The sequence below is a fragment of the Fusarium solani genome, assembly GCF_023522795.1.
Source record: "Fusarium solani strain SB1 chromosome Unknown bctg00000000, whole genome shotgun sequence".
Lineage (NCBI taxonomy): Eukaryota > Fungi > Ascomycota > Sordariomycetes > Hypocreales > Nectriaceae > Fusarium > Fusarium solani.
In genome coordinates this window covers 2,129,526-2,142,437 of record NW_027072157.1, presented here as the reverse complement: position 1 = coordinate 2,142,437, position 12,912 = coordinate 2,129,526, and the positions used below count along the sequence as shown (strand labels likewise).

General features: G+C 54.2%; 3 protein-coding genes across 3 annotated transcripts; 2 read left to right on the top strand and 1 right to left on the bottom strand.

The window, feature by feature from the left end:
• Nucleotides 1–3,169: 3,169 nt before the first annotated feature.
• Nucleotides 3,170–5,357, top strand: MRS44_000664 (uncharacterized protein; the record flags this gene model as incomplete). Its single annotated transcript, XM_065624149.1, has 4 exons — nt 3,170–3,829; nt 3,871–4,999; nt 5,051–5,189; nt 5,249–5,357. The coding sequence occupies 4 exons, from the start codon at nt 3,170–3,172 to the stop codon at nt 5,355–5,357; spliced, it is 2,037 nt and encodes a 678-aa protein (XP_065479864.1).
• Nucleotides 5,358–6,014: 657 nt separating this feature from the next.
• On the bottom strand, nt 6,015–6,949 carry MRS44_000663 (uncharacterized protein; the record flags this gene model as incomplete). Its single annotated transcript, XM_046270491.1, has 2 exons — nt 6,015–6,704; nt 6,824–6,949. The coding sequence occupies 2 exons, from the start codon at nt 6,947–6,949 to the stop codon at nt 6,015–6,017; spliced, it is 816 nt and encodes a 271-aa protein (XP_046138559.1).
• A 291-nt stretch (nt 6,950–7,240) lies between these two features.
• MRS44_000662 (uncharacterized protein) lies at nt 7,241–12,244 on the top strand (the record flags this gene model as incomplete). Its single annotated transcript, XM_065624148.1, has 4 exons — nt 7,241–7,462; nt 7,607–7,729; nt 7,820–8,474; nt 8,529–12,244. The coding sequence occupies 4 exons, from the start codon at nt 7,241–7,243 to the stop codon at nt 12,242–12,244; spliced, it is 4,716 nt and encodes a 1,571-aa protein (XP_065479863.1).
• Between the last annotated feature and the right edge of the window lie 668 nt (nt 12,245–12,912).

The following is a 12,912-nucleotide window of genomic DNA, read 5'->3' as shown; positions in this document are numbered from 1 at the left end:
ATCCAAGGCCGCACTCCATCTGGCACCAGTGACACGGCGTGGCTTGACCCTTGAGGTAAAAAGAATTATGATTTGCGCCATTCGCTGCGGCTGAAGCAGCAGTTGCAGCGCTCCACGTCAAGGCTCCGATAAAGACGGAAAAGAAAGACGTTTACGCGTGCAATTTGCCTTTGTGGCCCGGGTCGCCGTCTTGGTGGACTAGCGCTGGTCATCAGTTGCTATAAAAAAACTCGTGAGTGAGAGAGAACTGGGGTCGGGCGTGAACTAGTCGTAATCAAGAGGCAGAGGCGGAGGCGGAGGCGCATACAGTACGGAGTATGCTGAGAGGCGAGGCCTGTTGACGAGACCTATGTTTGTGGCTGTTTTCAACTCGGCTGGCATGCAGAACTGGGTCTTGGATGGACCGTCAAAGACAACAAATGAGCCTGGCCAGGCGAGACTGTTGCTACATACGTGCGTGCGTACGTAGCACACAAGGCTAAACGAGATCGGAAGAGTCCAGACGGCCAAGCAATCATTGTCTAGACCTTTGTGCCAGGGGCCGAGAACAGACAGGCAGATAGGAAAGGGTAGGGTAATCCTGGAGAGCTGAAAGGGGGCGATGAAGAGAGGCGAGGTTCAGATACCCGACCCGAGGTGAACCATTGACAACGAGAGCCAGCGCTAAAAGATGTTGTCTGGCAGATGTAGACCGCTCTCGAGGCTGAGTCTGACCGGCAACGGTTTATCAATGGCCAGGTAGTGCATCCATCACCAGGCATATGCCTTCTGACAGTCAGATAATAGGCTTCTCATAGCAAAGATAACAATGGAAGGCCTAGAGCATGTACCCCAGACTGGGAAGTGGCTGCAATAAGACAAGTACTTTACACTGGAGCCATGGAGTCTGTGGAGCCTCAAGCCGGCCGACCCTGGTCTGGTCTCATTGTTTTGCCGTCGTCTTGGGTTGGGGTCTGACAAGTGAGAGAGACACACGCTGGAGGCCTTTGACAAGTCCCCTTTGCTTTTGGACGAGAACAAGGGAGCAAGACAGTTATTGTTGGAGATGGGGGAAGAAGCAGGGGATCAAGTGGTAGAATAAAGAAAACAATGACGGCCGTAGGGTGGTAGAATGTGCAAGACGCATGCAAGGCACCGAAATGAGGCGTCGAGGCCGTTTTTTGCTTGTGCGACCGCGGCTGCTGGTCCTTGAAAAACAGCGAAATTGGATGCAACTGCGAGCAAGAGGTTGCCTTCCCGAGTTGGTAGCCTTGACGGGAGAGCAATAAAATCTCCCTGGGTACGGCTGACTTGAATCCATATTACACTCGAGATCCCCTTTACTGTAGACGGACATGCCTCCGTCTTCAGTTGGACTCGGTCCCCGCCCGTCAATGTAAAGTCGAACCCTGGTGATGGTCCTGGGAGCGGGTGGGACTATTCGAGTCCAAGAGAACGCCTCCTTTCGGTCATGGGGGGTGGTCTAGAGGGCCAGCTTATTAGACTTGCCACGAGGGTCGGCGTTGTGCAGAGCGGGGAGAGAAACATGCAGCGTAATTGTGCAGGTCAAGGGCCTCGTATTTTGGACATGGATTGTCGGTGCATCCCTGCGCCGCCACGCCCTCTGAGAGAATTGGATCTTGTGCAGCCCAGTACTGTGTAGCATGTACAGAACACCTCATCAGCACAGACCCGGTGGAGAGAAGGCATCCACATCAACAACATTGAGAACCTGAGGCGAAGTTGGCGAGATCAAGAGGTCAGTCAGCACTTGGATCCATGGCATGACATGGAGGAGGCAAAGCCCCTTTGATAGTCACTCTCCGGCTGGGCTGGCTGGATGCAGAATACAGCGTAATGCAAGGCCGGCCTAATCAAAATGCCTTGTCCTCTTGGAGTGTTGCACAGCACAACGCCAGAGACCTCCCTCTCCCCATCCGGTATCCCTCCACCCTGGGTCCATCCAAAAGGGACCCGACGGGATCCATCCATGATCCATCACCTCCTCTCCACTCTTTCCACATCGCATCCATCCATCAATCTTCTGCACTGTAACCAAGGTCTAATAAAGCCACCCAGGGCAAGGTAAATTAGTTCCCTGTTCGCGCTTGGGGGCTATTGCTTGGGGGGAAGGACGAGAGAGACACTACCTTAGCTAGGGCCGCAAGTCTATGCTCTCTACAGATACCTCAGACCTTAATCCTACTTCCCGTCTACAAACACCATCCATCCTCCCTACTCTACTACGACTCCCCTGTTCTCGCCGCTTCCTCTTTTCTTTTGAGTCGTCATTCGCATACTTGGCCGCTCGTTCTCTCGGTGTTTTTACCCTCCCCCTCGTTCTAATACTCGTTCGCGCTTCGTCTCATCTTGGCCCCATCAACGAAGGAAGGGCGTCGCCCCGTCACCCCACGAAGACCCGAGACCCGTCAACAACACCGCCGCCGCCGCCGCCGCATAGCATACATACATAGCATAGCACGGCTCCGCGTTGCGCCGTTCACATCTCCGACAATCTCGAACCCCGTCTTCCGCCTGCGTCGCCGATTTCCTCTTGGTCGTAGTGGCCGTCGCTCGTTTCAACTCCGTTCCATCGAGCTTCTCGTGGCACTAATCGCATAGCGCGGCCCGCGCAAAGATCCCTCTTCCGCCGCCGATCACTGCTTGGCTGTCTTTCGCCGTCACCCTCGTCTCGCCGTTCCTGACGTCTGTTCGCCATCATCCATTCTTTGTCGACCCCCAATGTCTGCCGCAGCTTTGTAACGCCTTGTTAATACCGGTGCCCCCCTGCTCATTGACAATCGCTCGGCCTGTTCTCCCGACCATCTCGGATCCTGGTCCTTTCTCGCTGCAACCGAGCGTCAAAGCAACGAAATAATACAGCCAACTCTCCTGCTACACTCTCTGGTTGCTTTCATTTTTGGCGGAACTCTCGAGAGGGACAACCTCAGTTACGCTTCCGCATAGCGCATTCGATTTTCCATAATAGTAATATCTGCATGGGCACCAGACTCTACCGCTAGAGTTGTACTTCAGAGCGACCAACCATGTCGACACGACCGTCCATTTTGGACTTGCGATCCGACTCGCAGCATTCGAATATTTCCACCGTCTCCAAGCCTCTCCGTTCACCTCGCCTTCATGTCGCCGGCGAAATCCCCCCGAGTTGTCCCCGTTGGACGCCTTTGCTATGCAGAGCCGGTTGCTCGCAAGGCAATTACAAGAGAGCGCCAAAGAGGGAAACAGGGTGAGCCGACTTCCTCCCCTCACCGTCGAGAGCCCTTTGATTGTTCAGGGGCGGTCTGAATACTTTCGCTCCATGTCCCAAGATTCGGGGTCTGAGGCTGGTGATCGCCCTGGTTCTAGTTTTGGCCCGAGGACGGACGTAGAGCTGGAGGACGCGTTTAGCGATGATGCCGACCGACCAGTCTCGATGCATCCACGAATGAGCCGCATACCCCCTACTCCAGATGAGGATATACCAGCAGTGCCTGCTCGTGATCCAGCTCGGTCTCGGCCTCTGCTAAACCAGATTGACGAGACAGACCCCTTTTTTGGTGCTAGGAGAGAACGCTCGCCTTCACCGTTGCGCAGTGAAACTCAATCGCAGTCTGATAAGCGAACCGAATCATCACCTTCTCGAAAGGAAGACGCTGCCTCACTATCTTCTCACCGACGACCGAGCGGGTCAATCAGTGGTTCTATCAATGGATCTGTCAGCGGCTCCCCTCACAAGCCGAAGCAGCCTTCGTTCGATGAACTTGGACTCGCGCCTCCTCAAACCATGTTCACGAGGAGATCATCCAGCACTGTTTCTACCCCTTACTACCTACCGATGAAGAGTCAACCGGTAATATGGCTAGCTCATTCCATTCGTTACCTCCACGAAAGCTCTCTTCTGGGAGCGCCGCCTTTAACGGCGGAGTGACTTCCCCGGGCATTGGCTCTTTTCAAAGATCGCCTTCAGTGAGCTCGGAAACGTCTGCTCTCCCCCGACCGTCCTTCAACTTCTCAAGACCTCTCAGCAGGTCTGGTACGCCTGGTATGGAGTCACCTCTGAGACAAGCCTCTTCCGATAGTCAACCCTCATTCATCTTGGCTGATGACACGGCCCATACACCAGTGAGCATGCATAGCGAAGCCTTTCTGGAGCAACAGACCGACGACAAGGGCGCACCATCGTACATTTACTCCAAGTTTTCACTACCCAGAGGCAAGACTATTCAGCGAGTCGAGCCCTCTGAACATCAAACACAAGCCTCTTACCGATGGGAGCAACCCATGGTTCCTCCTAGCAATGTGCAGCGAATCCATGCTGACGCTCCTCCTTCGCCTCCCACCCGCCCATCCAGCTCTTCAGCCAAGATTGTCCCAGAGGATTCCTTGACACCCAGCAGCCCGATGCCAAGACCATCGACAGATCTGAGAAAGGTCTACTCAGAAACAGCGGTGCCCCCAATGCCGCAGGCACCTTCTAGTCCCGAGAGACCTTCAATCGACGACTCCCGATCTTCAGAAGATGCACCCAGGGGTCGAGGCAGGACTCCTGTCTCCACCACAACCAGCGACACCGCTAGCACGATCCGACCACCGCCTACGGCTCGGTCTGCAGCTCCCACCGCTTCAGAAATGTCGGCAGAGGAGCATCTCGCAAAGGGCATAGAATGCCATGAGAACGGGTCCCTGAAGGAGTCGACATATCACCTTCGATACGCAGCCCGACTGAATGATCCTACCGCCATGCTCTTGTATGCGCTTGCCTGTCGTCACGGATGGGGCATGCGGGCGAACCAGAAGGAGGGTGTTGAATGGCTCAGGAAGGCGGCCGAATATGCCAGTGTCGAGATTGCGGATGACGAGGATCAGGTTAAGGAGGGCAAGCATGTCGATGTCATTGAGAGGAGAACTCGAAAGGCGCAATTCGCTCTCAGCATTTACGAACTTGGTGTTAGTCATATGAACGGATGGGGCATAGAGCAGGATAAGTCTCTGGCGCTGAGGTGCTTTGAGATCGCCGGCAGTGAGTTGATATGCCTCAACTGTTGATGAGTTGTTACTAACTGAGAACTAGACTGGGGCGATGTCGATGCACTGGCTGAGGCTGGCTTCTGCTATGCACAGGGCATAGGTTGTAAGAAGAACCTCAAGAAGAGTGCCAAGTTCTATCGTATGGCTGAAGCCAAGGGTATGAGCATGGTTGGAAACAGCTGGTATGTATTTGCTGAGACATACGTCTTATTGTGACCCGTTACTAACTGCCATGCTACAGGATTCACAAAGCCAAGTACGATGATGACGACGACCCAAGCGCACCCAAAAAGGACAAGAAGAAGGCTCGGAGTAAATCTCGAACCCGAACCATGTTTGGACGGAAGTGAGCTCACGAGCCGCTTTATTTGACACGCCTACCACGATAATGATGAGATCTTCGACATACCCATTTCATCGGAGTTTGAGTTGCGCATCGCATTTGGGATTCATGGGTTTTCTGGGAGGAGTATTCTTGTGCTCTATGCACCGACTTAGGCGCAACACTTGACTGATCATACGACATACCACGAGCGCGACGTTGCTCATGGAGAGCAATGATGTGGTTTGGACAAAGGGAGTTATCTTCGCTTCTGTACCGGGCTTGGATTTTGGGATGGGGGGTTTTTAGCGATGATTTAATCCCCAACACGGGCTACGGCTTTCGTGGCCTGGCAGAGGCGATTGCATGGCACCGATTTGCGCATAGCAGATCGGTCGGCTGTTATTATTCTATTCTATTCTTGTAACCTTCTTTGCACATAGAGATAGTGGACATATCTATGGGGTGTAGCTGGAAGCATGCATGGAGCTTGGATGCTTCTTTCGAGAATCATAATGCTAGCCAAACAAACAAGCTGAAGCTGTTCACCTCTAGACGAACATCAATGGTCACCTCTTGGAGATCGAATGAAGACAAGTTCAGTGCTCCAGTTTATAGTGTACCCGGATTGTGTTGTTACATGCCACGCTCTAACCATCTAACTGCCCAAGCATAATCCAGGCGCTTAGGTGTCGACATCCATCTTCGAGTCGTCAAGAGGCACCTCTTCCACGCTAACGTACCGCCCAATCTCGTTCTTAGTAATGACCTTCTCGTTCAGCACAGCTGTCGTACCCTTGGGGAAGGCGTAACTCTGTAGCTTGGGCTCCTTCTCGTTGGGCTTGATGTAGTTTCTCTTCAATGTCGTCTTCTCCTTGGTGATGATGGCCACATCCACGTTGGAACCAGAGCCCAGATCGTTCCAGACACCCGCCAGGATGGCGTCGCTGGCCAGCTTCACCGCCTCCTCCTCGCTGAGGTCGGGCTTCCACTGGGTCTCGAAGACGCTCATGGCGGCCAAGCTACCACTGCCCATGGTGACGTAGGGGAGCTTGTCGGTGCTGCCGTGGGCGTGAACGGTGAAGAGGTGGGTGCCGGTGGGATCGACACCGGCGACGACGAGGTAGGCGCCGATATAGCCCTGGTAGCGGAAGAGGTGCTGCTTCAGGAGGGTCATGCAGGTGACGACGCGGGGCTTGCGGCCGGTGGAGAGGGAGTGCAGCTCGAGCTGGGAGGAGATGAGGGCGGTGGTGAACTCGGTGTCGGCGGCTGTACCAGCACCAGCGCACCAGATCTGAGGGGAGATGTAGTGAAGCTTCTCACAGTTCTTGTCGGCGACGATGGGGCCGGATGTGGCTCGGGTATCGGCTGCGATCTATCGATGGAGGCCATGTCAGTGGGTGATGCTTGTGATGGGGAGCTCTTATCGTCATGACGATAGTCCCGTCCAGAGAATTAAAGCATGCGCCATAAGAGGGACGCAGAAGTACTCACCACCACACCGCCATCGAATATGCATCCAACAATGGTTGTTCCAGTACTGGTGGCCTTTGGCAGAGGAACTCCTCGGGCGTGGAGGGCCGCATTGCGGTTGTAGTTGGAGAAGTCGAAGCCGGGCATCGTGGGTGACGTTGGTTTCCCCGATTCAATATCTCAATTTATGCGTAATTCCAGGCGTTATCGACGGGCACGGTATCGCAGGTTGGGACAGTCGTTCGGGGGTATCTTTGTGGTTGGGACGTGGTTCACAGCGACGAGTTGAGGTTAACAAGGCAGAGCTGATGACGAGGCTAAAAGCTGCCTTCCAGAGGCAGAGGCACGTCGTTGAGCTACCCCAGGGACACGCTCTGATTGGGCTGTGGCGCGCAGGTAGAGGCTGGTAGTTGGCGGTGGCTCGAGCTTCGGCACGTGATGATAAAGCTCCAAAAAGTCACTGCAGACGAGGCGAACTCTTTGAAGCAAGCAGTTGCGAATCTCGTCGTGGAACAATATCTTCGTCCCAATTCACACTCACTTTCTTCTTCTTTGGACATCATCGACAACGCGCCCCAGATTCTGGCTAACCATCCGTCTCGATCCATTGCTTGCTGGGCTCCTGGCGCTTCAGCTGGCCAATCACGATTATTTGCTGGCGTTCGTACTGAGCACGTCCCCTGGCCTACCACCGCCTGCCTAAGCCTTGCGCGAAAGCAAAGCAAAAGCTCCCCCGGTCTTCCCAGCCCACTCCCATGCGAAGGGCAAATTTATTGAACTCTGGGTCCTCTTCTCCAAGTCAAGGCCGGCCACTCTGCTATAGTCATGGCTTTCGGCTTCGGTAACTCTGGAAACTCGATGCTTGGGGGCGCCGGCGGAGCAGGAGGGCTTACTTCAGGTCCTGATTTGGAGACTATCCAGACAGAGGTGAGTTTGCGCTTGTGTTGATGGCATCTTGACGCTGGATTTGTTTTGCTCGCCCATTGAGGTCATGCTAACCACTTGCGCCAAACACAGGATCTAGGCTTTCTTACCATCGCCGGCGACGCCAAAGTTCGTCTGACCTCTGCGTGGTCATCTCTTCCATCTTCAACCGCGTCGCTTCTGAGTGTTGCTTCGCGAAAGGGTCTTGTCGCTGCTGCCGGTCCCGACCAGGTCATCATCGCCACCACCGAATCCGTCCGAAAAGCATTCGAATCAGAAAAGAATGGCGACTCTGACATTCGCGCATTCGAGCCTCAGCTCAAGATTGCGATGCCCATGCGGGTGTCGCAACTCGCCTTTACCGCAGACGAGAACTACCTGATTCTCTCAGCTGAATCTGGTGGTGGATTGGCCGTTTACGAAGTCCAGAGCCTCCTCTCGGGCTCGACAAACTCTGCCTTTGAGCTGTCGACGAATGGCGAGACGCTGCGAGCTATGATCCCGAACCCGACACCCGAGAAGGCTGAGCTGTGTGCCATTGTAACCAACGGCGGCAACTTGCACATGGCGAATCTGAAGGAGCGTCAGATCAGCAACCCTCTTAAGAACCAGGTCAGCTGTATCAGCTGGAGCTCCAAGGGCAAGCAGCTGTGCGCGGGATTGGGTGATGGCACAATAGCTCAGATGACACCGGAAGGTGAAGCTAAGGGGGAGATCCCCAAGCCCCCTAACATGGGCGACTTTCACGGTGAGCGATTTCAAGATATTTAACAAGACCTCAGTAAGGCTAACACCCTGATAGTATCATCTCTTACTTGGCTGGAAAACAACCTCTTCCTGTCTATTCACACATCGAACAACGAGTCTCCACCAACATCCATTTACCACATCATCACGCGCCAACCGCCATCATCTTTCAACTTCCAAAAGCTAACGGATCCCGTTGAGCCCTTTGGTTCAGAAAAGACTCCCCACCACACTATTCTCCGACTCCGGGATTTCCCACCAGCTCTCCAGGACCTTCTCATCGTCTCTTCTACGGCTGCCACTGAGATGGGTGTGTTGAGTCGATCCAAGACCGCTCTGGCTACCGATAAACCGGCCGACTCCATCACTGGTGTTTTCACTACGACTGAGTTCTTGGATGACACCAAGAGACCGACTCTCCCTATGACCGACTCCATGGATGACTCGACACCTGTGGGCGTTGCGCTGGACTTGTCTGGCACGGAAAAGGTCTACAAGCCCATCCCTTCGGATGTCGAGCTGGAGGAATCACCAGGACCCCTTCCTGGATTCTGGGTTCTGACCCATGAGGGTATTCTATGCGCGTGGTGGGTAGTCTACAACGACTCCATCAGGCAAGGCACATCCTATCCTCACCTAACTGCCGTAGAGGGCTCTGCTGCCCCTGCACCAGCTCAGGCGGCTCCAGCGGCAGCAGCATCTTCTGCATCTCCGTTTGGTAACGCCTCCGCCTTCGGCTCATCAGCTGCCGCTCCTGCGTTTGGCTCGTCCTCTCAACTCGGACAGAAGCCTTCGCTTTGGGGTTCAGGAGGCTCCAGCGCCGCAGCCCCCAGTACGGGTGGTGCTGTGTTTGGATCGAGCGGCTTCAGCAACGCAGCACCCTCTTCCGCGCCAGCTTTCGGCAAGCCCAGCGCTATTGGCTTTGGACAGTCGTCACAACTGGGCGCGAAGAGCTCCCCTTGGGCGGCTGCATCAAGTGGAACGGGATCGACTCCTGCTTTTGGACAGTCTGGATTCTCGAGTTTTGCGAATAACAACAACAACACCAGCCCCTTTGGCAAGGCAGCCTCATCTAACCAATCAGGCGCCTCTGGGGGATTTGCTGGTTTCGCCAGCCAAAGCGGCTTCGCTTCCGTTTCTAACAACAACACCAGCAGCAGTGTATTTGGCAGTGGAGACAAGCCGGCAGCAAGCCCTTTTGCCTCTACCTCTAAAACCGAGACAGCTTTCCCATCCAAGCCAGATCAACCTTCCAGCAATCCATTCGGCTCCACTCCTTTCAAGCTACAGAGTTCATTCAAGCCAGATGGATCTGCCAAGGACGATGTTAAACCAAGTGGACAATCCTCCATGTTTGGAAGTGGGTTTGGCTCCGCTCTTAACGACGCTGCTAGCAAACCCACCATTACTACATCCGCGGCGAAGGATGATGATATGGATACTGCTGCTGAGACGCCTCAAGAGACTCCTGCTAAACCCAAAAGCTCGTTATTCCCTACGCCCCAGAGCCCCGAATCTACCACCCCGACAACTACCCCAGCACCATCCAAGTTTGGGTTTCCTACCTCGCCTGCCCCCCAAAGCTCTGTCTTTGGACAGCCCTCCAAGTTTGGTTCGTCGACTCTGTTCAGTACCAAGTCAGAAACCCCAAAGCCCGGTGGCTTGTTTGGATCCTCATCCGCTACGCCTAAGCCTGGAGGTCTATTTGGATCACAGCAAAACACGCCCAAGGCAAGCATATTTGGAACTCCACAAACGGCGGCCAAGACGACTGGATATACAGGAATTTTCGGACAAAAGTCAGTCCCTGATGCGGACACACCAAAGGTCAAAGTGGAACAAGACGCTCCCCTGCCTCCTGATACCACGAGCAGGACTGCCTTTCCTCTCGGCGATTCGTCTTCTTCATCAGCTACTTCTGCTGCTCCTTCTAATCCATTCGCAGTGGCGACAGCTCCTGCTAAACCCGAAGCAGCTCCTTTACCGCCAGACTTCCTGTCGACGAAGAAGACGAGCAAGCCTGCAGACTCAACAGACGCCCCACTGCCGCCCGACTTTGTCAATGTGTCCAAGCCCTCAGAAAAGTCGACGGCTGCACTAAGTGCCCCCTTGCCACCAGACTTTACCAAGCCAGCAAAGAAGCCCGCCGCGGAACCAAACGATGCTCCGTTGCCTCCCGATTTTGTTGCTCCCAAGGCCCCCTCAAAGGAGCCTTCCTTTGTGCCCTCGGTTCCCGAGTCAACTGAGGATGAGAGTGATCTGGAGGATGAGGATGAGGATGACGACGATGGCTCGGAAGGTAGTGGTATCGACGTTGCCAAAGATCTGAGCCCAAGCGTCAGTGGCCTAACCCCCACGCCTGGCTTCACCCCTCAAAGCTCGTTTGGTGGTCTGGGCGGACCTGCTCTTGGTAGCAGCAGGGCCAACCAAGAATCATCCCGGCCCCTGTTTGGCGAAATCAGCCGCAATGCTCCCTTGTTCCCACGCCCAACTGCGACCAGCCCCAGGTCCCCTAGCCCGGTTCGGAGTGCTATACCAAACCGAGTGATGAGGTCGGAAGCTATGAGGTCAGTGAGCGCTCCCGGAATGGCATCGCAAATCCTTGGACCCAGACAGTCTCAGATGGGGGCTTCTATCACGAGTAGGGATACCAGCGCGCCAGAGGATCCGTTCATGGTCCAGCACCGGAAGTTGAAGGCGAAACAAGAGGCAGCGGAAACCCAGCCACTTGTAGATGAGGAGGATGACGAAGTGCAGAAGATTCTCGCATCCGAGGTTGAGGGCAGCTTGACGCTAGATGAATTCGTTGCTCACTCCAACGTTGCACCTCCCGCCAAGGAGAGTATCCCAAGCCAAGTCGAGGCAGTCTATCGAGATATCAACTCGATGATTGACACGCTCGGCCTCAACGCGCGCACTGTCAAGTCATTCATCAAGGGTCACACTGAGGAATGCAAGCAAGGTGGACGAACCAAGGATGACCTCGAGGATCCCGATGATTGGGTTCTTTGCGAGATTGATGAGCTTGGGGAAGTTCTGGACAACGAGCTGTACCCGGATCTTGAGGATGGTCGTGTTCGTGACTTGGAAGCTAAGCTCGACGCATGCCACGAACTGACAAGAGATATGCACCGCCTACGGGCTAAGCAGGAAGATCTCAAGAAGATCCTCATGATCAGGACGGACCCTGACCAGGCCGAAGTGACACGGTCTATGCCACTGAGTGCGGAGCAAGCAACACAGCAGAATGAACTCAGACGGGAGTTTGCCAAGTTCTCGAAGCTTGTTGCCGAGGCGGAAGAATCGCTGACGCTGCTCAAGACACGAATTGCATCAGTCTCGAGCGCTTCAGGCAAGGGCAAGACGAGCGTGCCAACGGTGGACGCCGTGATCCGTACCATTACCAAGATGACGGCCATGGTTGAGAAGCGAAGTGGAGACATTGACGTCCTAGAGAACCAGCTGCGCAAGGTCCATCTGGGCGGTTCGAGCCGAGAGGGATCCCCAATGACACCTCAGGCAAGGAAGAGCATTATGTTCTCTCCCGATTCGACGCCTGCGCGAACTCTTCGGCACAGCTTCGCGGGCAGCGTTTCCTTGGGTGCGTCGGTGCGGGCCACTCCCCCTCGCAAGAAGCTCAGTGGTTTCAGCCGCGAAGAGAAGGGCGATCTGATGGAGAAGAGGGCGCGCAGACAGGCAGTTCTCCAGAAGCTGAAGGGGAGCGTCGAGAAGAGAGGCGTCAATGTATGGAACATGGAGGATATTGAATAATGGCAAGAAGACTGGGACATGGGTAGAGAGAAGTTGAGGATGAATAGCACATGAAACAAACGAAATAACCAAGCAACTGTAGTTTAGAGCTTAGATAGTGTATCAATTGGTCGGGAGAAGCACTCAGCTAATGTATTCTTTGGATTCTGAACTTTTCCTGGGTTAATCAAGTTGTTGGAGATGAGAAAATGAGAGTGGTTTGAGGTTATCAAAATGATGTGAAGTTTTTATTAATTCCTTCTTTCCTATTGCTTGGCCCAAAAAACACCTGACTCCATGGGTATTCATCCCCAGACATTAATTAAGATACATGATGCGTATGAAGCCGAATTGTCGACTCAAGAGGTAGTGGCAGTGGTAGAGGGAGCAGATCGAGGGACGGCAGGCTTGGACTCGACAGCCGGGGTCTCGGTGGGCATGGTGCGAGGGATAGCAGCCGTAGGCGTAGAAGGAACCCGGCAGTGGTCCTTGTTCTTGTGCTCGGGGTGAGTTCGAGGAGTGTAGCTGAGTTTTGTTAGTATTGCGAGTGTTTTGATTGGAGCTGAGGCGGGGGTGAATTACTTGACGAAGGAGAGCATCTTGAAGGTTGTAGAGGGTTGGTTGTGGTTTTGGTTTTGGTCGTGTAGTTGATTGAGGCTTTGAGAGTCTTGATTGTCAAGGCTGATTGA